Here is a 13233-nt window from a genome sequence, read left to right on the forward strand (position 1 = left end):
TATAATCTTATTGGCACTAGTCCTCTGACTTGATTATCAAGAACTGTCAATTGTAGTTTAAAAACCTGAGACCTCTTTATTGTTCTAATGAAAATTTAGGGTAAACCAGATTTTACAAAATAGGGGGGAAATGACATTAGATTCCTTTTTTCTTCTGTAACATGAAATGCAAGTTGCCTATATCCTGATAATAATGTTTCTATTTTTACCAAAGGTAGTAAATAACACAGAAGGGATGGTAGGCAGAAAATAATAATGTAAAGATTAAACTTTAGATATATTTTACTGTAGATTCTAAAGAGAGAGGATATTATATGCATGATCTGATTCCATGTCAGCATACAGTTATATTGGGAAAGTTAAATAAGCATTTATATCTTTATCAGAGGATATCTTAGGCTCTGGCAGTGTAACACAGGGTTACACAGGGTAATAGATAACTTTTTAGGGTTCAGGATTTTAGCATTCATTGACATTTTAAGATTTCTCAACAATTTTTTTTACAGATGCAGCATCTTAAATCAAAATTTAAAAAAACTTAAAAAGCCAAGTATCAAATTAATATGACATACTTTACTTAATAGAGTATTTAAAATCCAATTAGATGTTTTCAGCAATACCATAAGCATAATAGAAATGTGTTATAAACTAGCAAATCAGTTAGTTGTAAATTACATTAATTAGCACAATTAAAGAATACTGACAGAAGTAAGACAAACATTTAGTAATAAATAAATATACAAATTATTCACAGTGACAAACAATATTTGATTTTGGGGGAATTAAAAGCAAAATAAAAGAATTTAGTTAAAATGCTGGGTACCTAATTACACCTGATTTTCGTGTCTCATTTTAATTACCTGGAATTGCTTAGAAATATTATGCCCACTCATTTCACTGAAAAACTGTTGCAAAGAGGATTTTTTCTCAATCAATGCATCATACAAGTGCCTGATTTCATTCTGTGACAAGAAACAAAAAATCCAATATAAATCCAGAAATGCATTATGCAAAATTAAGGGATAATGAAACTGCAATTCAAATGGCTTGCTTAATCAGTATCATTCTTTATGTATATACGTTTGGTGAAGGGGAGAAAAAGAGTCCTTTTATAAATGGAATGCATTAGAATTACACTCTCAGTGTAGTCCAGTTTTGTAATCATAAATTGCTTCTCATGATGGAGATCAAAGATTAAATCATCTGTAAAGGTGATGTGGTTTGCATTATGTTTGCAAGCATGGGTCTTATCTCAGATAAGCTCCTTTGTGGGTAGAAGTTTTATGTAAGCACGTGCTTATACCTGAATGCCTATGTAGGAAATTGTGCTCTTTTAGGATGTCCATGCAAGAGTACAATACAAAGATTGTGCTTATGACTGTAAAACAGGACTACTCTGTCTAGTTGCAAAACTCTAGGTAATAATTAGGCACAAGAGATCAGAGTTGTAGAAAGTTAGCATCCACCCCCCTTAGAAGAATGAAATATTTTAGGAAATATTAAAAAGACAGAATATTATATTTTCCTTAAAGGAGAAACATGTTTCTAAAGTCAGAAACTCACAGCTATACCTCCCTGCCCCCAGCAGATATTTGGTGCCCATTGAGAAGGACTGGGACAGCCTATCTACAAAACAGAAGACCCTCAATTCCAGGATGATGGGATTATCCTTCAGGGCAAAACCTTTCAGCCACAAGAGGAACTGCATAGCAAAGCCCCTTCATTGCATCAACCCAAGCTTCAACCAAGCTTGACTCAGATAACCTACAACCTGACCCCTGCATAGCCTCATAGGAGTCTGACAGCAACCAACAGAATACTTTTCTTGCACAGGAACAAAAATCTCAAGGGCAAGGCCCAAGAGAAGGTATAAATAACCCTCACTCTCCACTCCATGTGGTCAGCTGCCCAAGGCCTCAAACCCATGTGATCCTGTTCATCAATAAACCATCTTTCTAATCAACATCCATGTTTCCAGTATCTTTCTCCCCACTTGGAACTGAACCATATGGATATTTCTTCCAACAAAGTTTTCTGTAAATTTGATCACATGTGAATCGATATGACATCACTAGCATTTCAACTGAAAAAGGATGAAGCATGTTTTTGGGTGAGCAGTTGTTTTAATAGATTTTAAAGGCTGAAATGAAAACTTGGCCCTGTGATACCTGATAATTGATGTAATGGTCCATTTCAGTTTTCATAGACTCGCTTCTAGAAGCAGCAGTTGTTTGTGTCAATTGGAGCCATGCCTGCAAGTTGCTAAAACACTGGGAGAATCTCTCAGAATTTCCACCGGCAGAGGTGATGGATTTCAGAAGATCGTCCTTCTTATCTCCAATATCTGTATGAAGTTTCTGTAGTTCTGCAGAGAGTGTCTGAAACAGATTGTAGGTGAGATAGGCAAGTAAATATGGCTTTTGTAGAATCCCTCAACATCCATTTGTTTATTTCAAGAGAGAAGTTTTAATATCAGCATGAGACTTGGGCATTCATATACTGTATCTCTCACGCTCTTGAGAAAATACTCAATGGTGTTCTTCTTGGACATCTTTGACATGTTCTTGAAGTTGCAAATATGCTACAGGGATTATATAATATCTATATAGAAAGACCTGCCTTGTTTGGCAGCTATTTTAAAGAATAAAGTTATTTGTAGAGTTATTATTAAAAATAATATTTTTAAAAAAAAAAAAAAAAAAAAAAAAAAACCCCATTTATATATTAAAAAATTATTTAAATATAATTTTTAAAAAAAAAAATAAATCCCCCCCCCCCCCCCCCAACCAAACAAACCAAAACCCAACAAACAACTCTCCCCCCCCCCCCCATGCATTTCTTTCACCAGGATTTCAAAATACGAAACATATTTAGTATCAGTTTAAGCGTTAATTTGTTTTTAACTTTCTATACTTGGGTTTGTTTGTTTTTTGGTTAAATTCTATTAGCCTGAGCACATTCGGCTTGAAATAGAAAAACAACTAGTCATTTTTTAGTGTTTATCTCAGTACAATATCCTGATTTTTCCTACTTTTTTGCCCTTTGTAAACATGGAGGGATATGTAAATGGAACTAAAAATGTATAAACCTATTGTAGTTCAGATACTACAATAATTTTGAATGCTGTGGGGTAGATAATCTAAGTCAATTGACAGATTTTCAGTATTATAAAAGTCCTGAACCATGTGCATTAAACCTTTGCTAGCTTAATTTATTATAAAATAAAAAACCTTATCACCACCAACCAAAACATGAAGAATTTGATATCTTCTGATAACACAATTGTGTCACTTGCATACTCCCCATGGCCTATGAAAGCAGAAGCAAAGACCCCCCCCCCCCAAAAAAAATATCAATGCCTATCTCCCCCAAATAGTCAACTTTTGCTTGGAAGGAAGTTACACTTCCTGATATTCACTCCAATATTTGGGAGCTGATCTGAGCAGATGGCTATGGAGGAAGCGAAGAAAAATGCTGCTCCTCACCCACTGCTTCATGAGCAAAGAATTGTATCAACAAATTCAAAGAAGTTCATGTTTGAAAGAGTAACTATATTTCAATCCAATCCTGTTAGTTCAGTAAGTACAAATTTGATCAGAAAGTATTAAAATGAAAACTGATCCCCATTTTAAACTTCTGAGATTTTCTGAGTTGTTCTCCAATTTTTAAAACACATCTGTACAATTTTAGTGGCTAAAAAATTGCATTTCTTTCTTTTAAATCGGGATGTCCAAACTGGCAGTTTTAAAACCTTGGACTTCAACTCCCAGAATTCCCTAGCCAACCGTGCTGACTGGGGAATTCTGGAAGTTGAAGTCCACAAATCTTAAAGATCTGGAGTTTGGACAACCTTATTCTTAATAAAAGCTAGCATTCTCAGGAAATATCTACTTCTAATGCCATTATGGTGAATGGTTTTTGCAATTATGCAAAAATATAAAACATATTGCTTTGTACCTCATGAAATCATAGGTCAGGGTGTCAAACTGGCAGCCCGCGGGCAAATGTGCCATGTGCAGGCCATGCCCATCCCAGCTCTGCAAAGGGATAAAACATCTTGTAACATCATGTGACGCTGCAAGATTAACACCTATGACATAGATTCTCCCATTTGTACTGACCTCATAAAGCACTTGCTGTACAGGAGCTTCTTCACTGGACAGTACACAGGTGCCCAACATCTGTTCCATGTTGTTCAGGCAGCGGCTGATTGCCAGAAACAACTCAAAGAGTTTCCCATCCAGACTTAATGGATTTTCTCCTGTTTCATTTTCCTACAAAATGGGAAGATACATATTTTCAATTCCCTCTCAATCTTCCTATATATTTGGAAGCAGCATGTGAACCAGTGTAAATATATTCATGCTGGCACTGCAGTAGATATATCTGTGGTTTATTATTTTTAATCTATTAAGAAAACAGATTATAGGAAGTCAGATCATTTGTCCTTCTATCTCAAGGCTGCCTATACTAACTGATAATCAAAAATGTGAAGATGTAAAGCAAGGGTCTTCAAACTTGGCAAGTTTAAGACTTGTGGACTTCAACTCCCAGAATTCCTGAGCTAACATGACTGGAGGAGGAATTCTGGGAGTTGAAGTCCACAAGTCTTAAAGCTGTCAAGTTTGAAGACCCCTAATGTAAAGAAAGGCCCTCTATATTGGGCATTACAAGTAACTTGAAAGTGATCTCTAGGATGATCTGATGTAGAGGAAGATAGATGTGGAAGATAGTATTATTTTCAGAGTTACGTAGAAGCAGTCATATTATTAGATTCAGAACTTCTCGTCCTTACATAAGAAACTGCACTTTTCAAAATCCTGGCCTGAAGACCACTGTTTAATATTTATGGTGGAAACATATACAGACATTTTCAAGAACTAAGTTATAAGTCTGGAAAATATTGAGCACTTGTTCCAAATTGCTTTATGATACATGTTCCAATATCTCAGGGGCTGCCACAAAGAAGAGGGGGTCAATCTATTATCCAAAGCACCTGTGGGCAGGACAAGAAGCAATAAATGGAAACTAATCAAGGAGAGAAGCAACTTAGAACTAAGGAGAAATTTCCTGACAGTTAGAACAATTAACCAGTGGAACAATTTGCCTCCAGAAGTTGTGAATGCTCCAACACTGGAAGTTTTAAAGAAGAGATTGGAGAACCATTTGTCTGAAATGGTATAGGGTTTCCTGCCTAAGCAGAAGGTTGGACTTGAAGACCTCCAAGGTCCCTTCCAACTCCATTATTCTATTCTACGGTCATTTTATAGGTGGTGGCTCCCTCAGCTAAGAAACAGAGATGAGCATTGCCCCCTAGAATGGACATGACTGGACAAGGGAAACGTTTACTTTTTAGTGCATTGAAAGTAGATGTTTCATGATGCCAAAGCTAGATCTTATTCAACCATCCTGGTGGCTACTTATATAACTCAGAGAAATGCCTTTAGTACCTGTACCTGAATAGAAGCTTCCTGGCTTAGATTGTCAAGCTGTGCTGTGTATGTTTTTAGCTCCTCAATGGTTGGAGTTCTCACACTCGATGTAGCACCCAGGGGCAGAATATTTATTTTGGTAGAGATCTAATATTTGGAAAAAAAACACATGTTTAGACAAGTGCCCCAGGTTAAATTCATGGTGACATACAGATAATGTCAGACAACCCCCCTGCCAAGATAGCCCTCAACTTATATTCATTTGCTTAATATCTGTTTGAAGTTATAATGGCACTTTAAAAAGTGATGCATGATCTGACCTCACATATACGACATATGACTTTTCCTCACATGATCAAATTTTGGGCCCTTGTCATGTATTTAGTTGCATCATCCAGGGGTCAGGTGATCACCAATTGTGACTTTCCCAGCTGGCTTCCAATAAGTAAAGTCAATGGGAAAAGCTGGATTTGCTTAGCAACCGTGTAATTCATGTAACAGCAGCAGTTGTTCTTTTAATAATCATGGCAAAAAAAGTCATAAAATCAAGAATTATTCACTCAACAACTGTAAGTGCTTAATAACAGAAATTCTGTGATTGTAAGTCAAGACTACTATATAATATATTTTTTTAAGTAAAAACAAATATACTTTTAAAACTAGATCATCATCATATTGTGAAATGACAGATCCACTCAAACAGCAGGTTTTCAATCTTCTGAGAATAGAAACTCTGGCATCTGTTGCATTCATAAAAAGTATGCTGGGGTAGATGGATGGAATGTGGTTGCCACAATATTGTGGCCATATGGGAAAACACCTGCATGGCTCCCAAACATTTGCTTTTAACACCTGAAGGTGCTTGTATGATGTTTCTTATATTTTTGACCTGCAAGTGAGTAAGGATATACTAACCTGAAGTTCATCCAATTGACAGTGAGGAGCATTCTTCTTGAGTAGCAGTTCTTCTTGTAAATATTGCCATTTATCTCCTGTTTGGTCCTTTGGAGTCAATCTAAGAGGCTCATTTCCTGAACTGACTGCCTCATTGCTGGAATTGCATCATATCCCCATTATGAGTAAGCAAATATAGTGAAAGGCAACAAAAAGGAGACATTGGTGAATATATTGCAGAACATAAATCTTGGATCACATCAAAGACTTAATATATATTGGCATCCTGCTTCTGATACAGATATAGAGATGAAATGAAGAAATGGGGCATGTATGATTGCCACTGAAAACCGCAACTTCAGGTTCTCTCTATTTTTCCAGCAATATGCCAAGATTATGTTATATCACATTATGCTATCACATGGGTTCTCAATTTATTACTGTAGTTGGAAAAAAGAAAGTAGCAGATGCTGTTTTGAGCATAAGCCATTAGGATTCTAATATAAGTTCATTAAATGCAGGATAGACAACTTTGGCTTCTCCAGATATTTTGGAATAACATTCTCACAATCCTTTATCAATGGCCATGTTGGTTAGATCTAATGGGAATTGAAATCCTAAAGTCTGGAGCATAATTGGTTACCTACTGGGATGGGATCCGACTGGTATAACTACTGGTTCTGTCTATTAGCGTCACGCACGCATGCTGAGCTGCCCGGACAGGTAAGCAGAGTTGCGTGCAAGTGTGCAGCGGTTGGAAAAGCCCCTTTTCCTGCTTTTTCAACCACAGCTGTGTCGCGCAAAGCAGCTGCAGTTGAAAAAGCAGGAAATAAAAGTCAGGTAAGAGCCCAGGTTGGGGGGGGGTTTGGGCCACAACAGCAGCAGACACAGAACCGGTTCTATGCCTGCTGCTCTTCAGAGCTACTGGTTCTACAGAGATGGACAGAACTGGTAGAAATCCACCCCTGGTTACCTATATTTGTAGTGATGAAAAGATAAAAAGTGAAGAAAAGAAGTTTCCGCTAACTCCTCTTTCAAGCCATTCTGCATTATATTATATTTGGTTCTCTTGAGCTGAACATTCCTATGGTGATTACATGGCCATGGCAATGACATTTTCTCAGCAATAGCATGGAAGGCTCTGAACCTTCCAAAGGTTTCTTGCAAAATATTTTTCAATTTTTAAAATCTTGTGTGCAGACTTGAGATTCTAATGGTATCCTATTCAAATATTAACAAGGTCCAATCATGTTTAGTTTCTCAGATTAGCCAAAGGGGATAGGTGTTTCCAACTGTACCTTGTTTGTAGTCCCAGAACTCTGTTGAGCTTAGGTTGAGGCTGAGTTTTCTCCATGTATACTTCTAGGAAGTCAATGAGATTGTCTTGCTCAGACAGCTTTAACAGCAGTTCCTTCAGGAGAAATAAAAACCAAGTTAAGAAAATTGAAGCGTAAGAAGTAGGTATTTGACAACAAAAATGCCTTATACTGTTTCATCATAAGATGCTGTAGGAATCAAATTGGGAACCAACAAATTTAGATGTTCATTTATTATTTATTGCTTTCCTGAGATCAAAATTCAGAAGAGGGAACTGCACGAAACTGAAAGTGAGGCTCTCTTATTTCATCCCAGAAGAGCTAAGGAAAGTAGGTGGCTGCAGAGGACCAATCCAACCACATTATATAACTACAATTACTCAATTTGGTATGGCTGTCTATCCTAGAAGCTCTAGATGCAGCTTTACTTAGCCCACAATAATTGACATAAGAGGGGAGGGAAGAGAAAGCTATTTTTCAACATGCAGGTTGCATTTTGCCTTTGTGTTCTACCTAAGGCTGCAGTGGGCATGTTTGGTGACATCATGGTTTCCCCAGAATATGCAGTGTCAATATTGTCAGACTTGCATTTTGTTGGGACTGGGACAGTGGGGTTAAGGAGTAAAAACAATCCTTTGCAAGGTTAAAGATACCCAACATTTTCACCATCCATGGGCCAGAAATCAGTTGAAATAGTGAGTGGGCTCTCCATTTCTTTTATAAGAAATGGATTTGTTCTTTGGTCCATGGAGAATTGCGATCTCTGGTCTTGAATCCCTGCTCTTAGCCAGTGATGCCACAATCACCTCCCATTCTTCAACACACTCTACATGGGGCTGGCTCCAATTCGCTCAAAATGCACATGGTTCTGTACAGGCCCAGATGCACATGTTTCCCCTCCTGTGGGAGCTGCATTGGCTGTTGAATTGCTTCTGAGTACAATTCAAGATCCTAGTGCTTACTGATAAAGACCTTCATAGCTTGGGAACAGATTACCTGAAGGGAATATTGTGGATCCCTTCTCCTAAGGAGATACATCTGGCAGGACCCAGAAGAAGGGCCTTCTCTATGGTGGCTTCCTCTCTTTGGAACATCATCTCAGTGGAGATTAGATTAGCCACCATTTTGACACTCTTTCGCAAAACCCTAAAGCCCTAAAGGGGGTTTTGCCAACGGGCCTCGGAAACCTAGAGTGGAATGGAGCCCATCAAGTGGCCTATTTGATTTTATTGCCAGGGGGCTAGGGAGGTGTTGTTGTTTCTATTTGTACATTGGGTTTTTATTTTTTGTAAGCTGCCCAGAGTAGTGAGTGGGGAGCCATATAAATTTTCATAAACAAAGAAACAAATAAATAAGAGGAAAAGCCTTAGACAGTGAGATGGATGGCATGTAATTTAATTAATAAATAAGTAAAAGAAAAAATACCTGTTTATACTGAAAACCATTTGGTCTAATAAACAGAGGTCTCTCTGAGGTCTCATTTGGAAATGAACTAGAGGAATCCAAATGAAGTGGCTGTGGGAAGTTGACAGAGGTCTCTTCATTAGTGCTCATCTTCAAAGAGAAAGAATACTGCTTTTTAGAAGAAGCTTGCATTTTTTATTATAAATATAGAGAGAACATGCATGCACTTTATAATTTCTTATGCTACAATTTTTTAATAAAGTAGAAGGATCACAGTAAAAATACACATGTAAGAACTTTTCTCTGATGAAAATACGCACAGAAAGAATGATTGCAAAGGACTAGGAAACACTTTCCTTTGCTAAAAGAATAAGAGGAGAGAAACAGGAGGTTCTTAATCATTCCTCATCTTGCTGCTTTTCCCTGTACCCTTTTCTACTCCTGTCACTTTCCTCTCAGAAAGACAAGAAGGCTGGCCAAGATAGACAGATGGATAGTAGGGAAAGGATAACAGGCAAAAAGCAACTACTGAGGGAAGGACTTCATGCTGCTTACTACCCACAGCTTCTCTCCTTTAAATTCCTATCCTTGTATTCATATTATTCACCAAATCTGGTTGAACACAGTATGTTAGAATTGCAGGAAGCTGCCATATATTGAGTCAGAGTACTGATCCACCAACTCCGATGATGCTGACAGTGACTGACAGGAGTTCTCAAGAGTTTCAGGCAGGAGTTTTCTCTGGAAATACATGAATTGAATCTGGGACTTTTTTTCCTGCCAGACATGCCCACCACTGTACACTATGCTTGAGCCTGACACTATTATGTACACAAATATTTGCTTGGTGAACCATTTTAAATCAAACATGGAACACTCTGGCAGCCTGCAGAGATGACAAGAGAAGTGAAATAATATTTTATTCATCATTATCAACTTTCTTCTTCTGAGGCAGCTTGGAGGCCGCGTGAAGACACTTCAGTTTCATTATCAAAGTCCACAATGCTCATTTATTCATTCCTGCTGCGGCAACAACCAAGTTCTCTCCTTCTCTTCCCCCCTCCCCACCCCCCCTCCCCAGGAGCAAAGGAGACTCTGTATGAGGCAATCCTGGAGCACTTTCATGCAGCGTTTCAAAAATGGTTTTCAAAATAGTTTTTCAAAATAATTGTTGCTATTCTTGCCCCAAATACATTATCACCAAGGCCATGTCATCTCTAAGCACAAGGATATATATTTTTTGCAAAGAACTAAATCCAATTATGGGCACTTATGAACAGACAATCATAAGGAACCAGGGAGGTAGGCCCAATGGCAGAGAGCTAATGTTCCATTTGTACTCTCTCTGACTCAGTATCTTTGTTCCTTATTTTAAAAAAGAATCTTTTTTTGCAGTCCAAGTACATCCATTTCATGCATATAAGCCAGTTTGAAGCTGCTTGTATCAGATCAAATTATTGTGGTTTTTCTTAATGATTAGCAAAATAATTGTGTGAATATACATTCTTATGCTGACAAAACAATACCATTAGCAGAAAAGGGACAATAGCTGCAGATCTGGGAGAAAATACAACATCTGGAAAAAATGAATGAATGAACATGTGTGTTTGCGTATAATGTTTATACTGGTTTTAATTGATTTTATAATTGTTCACCACCCAGAATCACCATTTGAAATGTGAATGGCTATTTGAAATTGTTAAAACAAATACATAACTGGAATATTCAATGTTGCAATCTTTTGCAACATTGTAACCCTCGTGAATTCCATCTAACCCATCTCTATACTGAATGATGGTTTACCTTTGAATGCCACATGCTACAAACCAACCACAGAGAAAGGAGCATAATACAGGAAAGAATTGCTACAGCTAATGAGCTATTTTGTTATTGATGTGCCTGAGGTTATTTAAGAAAGGCAACTGTGATGTTTTCCCCATCTACAAACCTACATGGCAGAGTACACTTTTCAGCAAAATAATAATGCATGATTTTCTGATCAATAGATGTAACATTAAGTAGAGCTGAAGATGCAAGTAATTGTAATACAGGCTACCCCTTCCCCAAGCTAGGGCTCTGCAAATGTGTTGGGAATTCAGGGAACTGTGATCCCAGAATAAATGCATACAAGGCTCCAAGTTTCAGAAGGCTGGAATTACCTGGTCATAATTATTATGCAGGATATATACATATACACACCCTTTCCACCAGTTATCTCTAAGCTGCATGCCTGCCAGATAAGTGGGCTTCAGTTACCAGAATTCCCCCATGCTGAGAATACTGGAGTCTAAAATCCACATAAATGAAGGACATCAGATTGAGGAAGTCTGCTTTAAGTAAATGCAATAAGAGTTGTTGGCAGTCAGGCAGCATAATAATTACTCTTCAAGTTTCTTGACGTTTCAGTTTACCTGTTCTTCTGTGTATTTCTCTTGGAGCATGCGCTGGACTTTTTCCAACTTGCACTTCACATTTTTAAGGTTCAAGGAAAGGTTCTCTGTTTCTTGTTCAAGGCCTGAGCTATTGGTAGTGGCTGTGCCTTTGCACTCCTCCAATAACCACATGACTTTCTGTTCAATTTCTGTTAACATCACCTGAGGAAGCCAAGCAGTTAATCATTCACAAAACATTTATTTATTGAGCGTCCTAAAGCTTAAAGGCTGACAGCTCCAATGCCTGGAAAGGCCCATCTAAAAGTGACCCCCTTTCCTGCCCCCACCTCAGGCTTCTGACGATATGGGGGATGAAGGAATCAAGAAATAGTAATTTATGCATTTCATGTACTGGTCACAAAATTCTCAGCTAAACATACATTCAGAGGAACTGTCTTTTTTATTACTTATATTGTGGATCTCATTTTTCTAGTAGAAAAGGAAAAGAGCCATACATCCCAGAAATCTGAAGGCTGGCCTCATATAGTGATATTGGTGTGCCAATTTCATCCTACAACTCTTCTGTAAATGTCCACCTGAGATGATTTCCTTTCACTTCTGACTTTCCCCTTTCACATATTTATTAATCATTGCAGCTGTTACGATGCATTAATCTGGTTGACTTTTATCAACTTAAAAAGCCAAAGAGCCAATAAAACAAGTAACACTGTAGAACATATTATAATACCATAATGAACCCAGAGCACACTCATTCTATCCAAGACAAGCATTCCCACATTTCACTCTGCTCTTTCAATCTCAAACAACTCTTTTAAAAGTTTCTGAAAGATCACCAGGAAAGGACCAATCTTGCTGTTCAGATCAGCTGTTTCATTCAAGGGGCTCCCTGGGGGAGAATGTTCTCCTCTGATCCTTTCCCACCATCCTTCTCCTTGACCTGGAAGACTTTCAGCATACACATTCTCCAGGCCAGTGTTTCACAACTTTAAGATGTGTGGATTTCAACTCCCAGAATTCTCAGCTAGATTGGCTGGTTGGGGAATTCCAGGAGTTGAAATCCATATATCTTAAAGTTGCTAAGGTTGAGAAACTCTGCCCTAGGCAAATTCTGTCTAGAGGAGGTGTGTTGAAAAGGAGCAGAACCCAAGCCTAAAAATACATTCTGATTGAGAGCGCTAATGGACTTGAAACATTTTCACTTCTCTGTTTGACTGTACTGTTACTTTCTAGCATAACATCACCCCAACCTTCATTTCACAAACTTGCTGCTGGAAAGATTGACAACAGGGGCACATGTGAAAGAGAAAAAAGGTACCACACAGAGTGACCACACTGGGTTGGCTAACAGGAACAGAATGTCCGTGTTAAGGACACCTGGAAAACGGTCAGATGGTCTAATGGGACAGCAAGAGGCCCGGAAGCGAAGTTTAAAGAACTGTGGAAACCACAGTGTAAGGGAAAATAAGGGCAGCAGCCATATTCATGATCCGTGGATAACATTTTCAAAATCACCAAGCAATAGAAAAATATTACTTTCTTTTGACATGCTCAGCCCAATGATCAGTCATGCGGGCAAATGATTCAGGAGCATGAGAGCTTCTCTGAATCAATGAAGTGTGTTGCTGTAATAATTTAGGATATCTAGAAGCAGGTTTCAAATGCAGAGGTGAATTGAGTACAGGCTCATAATTCTTAGCTTTTTTATAGAGCCCTTATTTTCATTAAGTATCTTTAGAAGGTAGGCTAGAGCAGGAAGTGTTCCCTTTTAGTAGGGTTTTGCCATACTGTATCTTA

General features: G+C 38.0%; 1 protein-coding gene across 12 annotated transcripts in view; it reads right to left on the minus strand.

Annotated features, from left to right (window-relative positions):
• The window catches only part of SYNE2 (spectrin repeat containing nuclear envelope protein 2), a 238090-nt gene that overhangs the window by 87534 nt on the left and 137323 nt on the right, over positions 1-13233 (minus strand). For 11 of the 12 annotated variants that reach the window (XM_087952300.1, XM_087952299.1, XM_087952298.1 and 8 more), the window contains 8 exons: positions 11458-11640; positions 9068-9196; positions 7625-7737; positions 6348-6483; positions 5457-5579; positions 4122-4274; positions 2169-2378; positions 861-962 (listed from right to left, as the gene is read on the minus strand). In XM_087952300.1, the coding sequence (XP_087808426.1) occupies positions 861-962; positions 2169-2378; positions 4122-4274; positions 5457-5579; positions 6348-6483; positions 7625-7737; positions 9068-9196; positions 11458-11640 (1149 nt within the window). The remainder of the gene's footprint in view (positions 1-860; positions 963-2168; positions 2379-4121; positions 4275-5456; positions 5580-6347; positions 6484-7624; positions 7738-9067; positions 9197-11457; positions 11641-13233) is intronic. The other variant, XM_087952305.1, reaches the window with a different exon arrangement.

Source organism: Notechis scutatus, chromosome 1, assembly GCF_049901735.1.
Source record: "Notechis scutatus isolate UNSWTSFEM ecotype Mainland chromosome 1, rNotScu1.2, whole genome shotgun sequence".
Taxonomy (NCBI): domain Eukaryota; kingdom Metazoa; phylum Chordata; class Lepidosauria; order Squamata; family Elapidae; genus Notechis; species Notechis scutatus.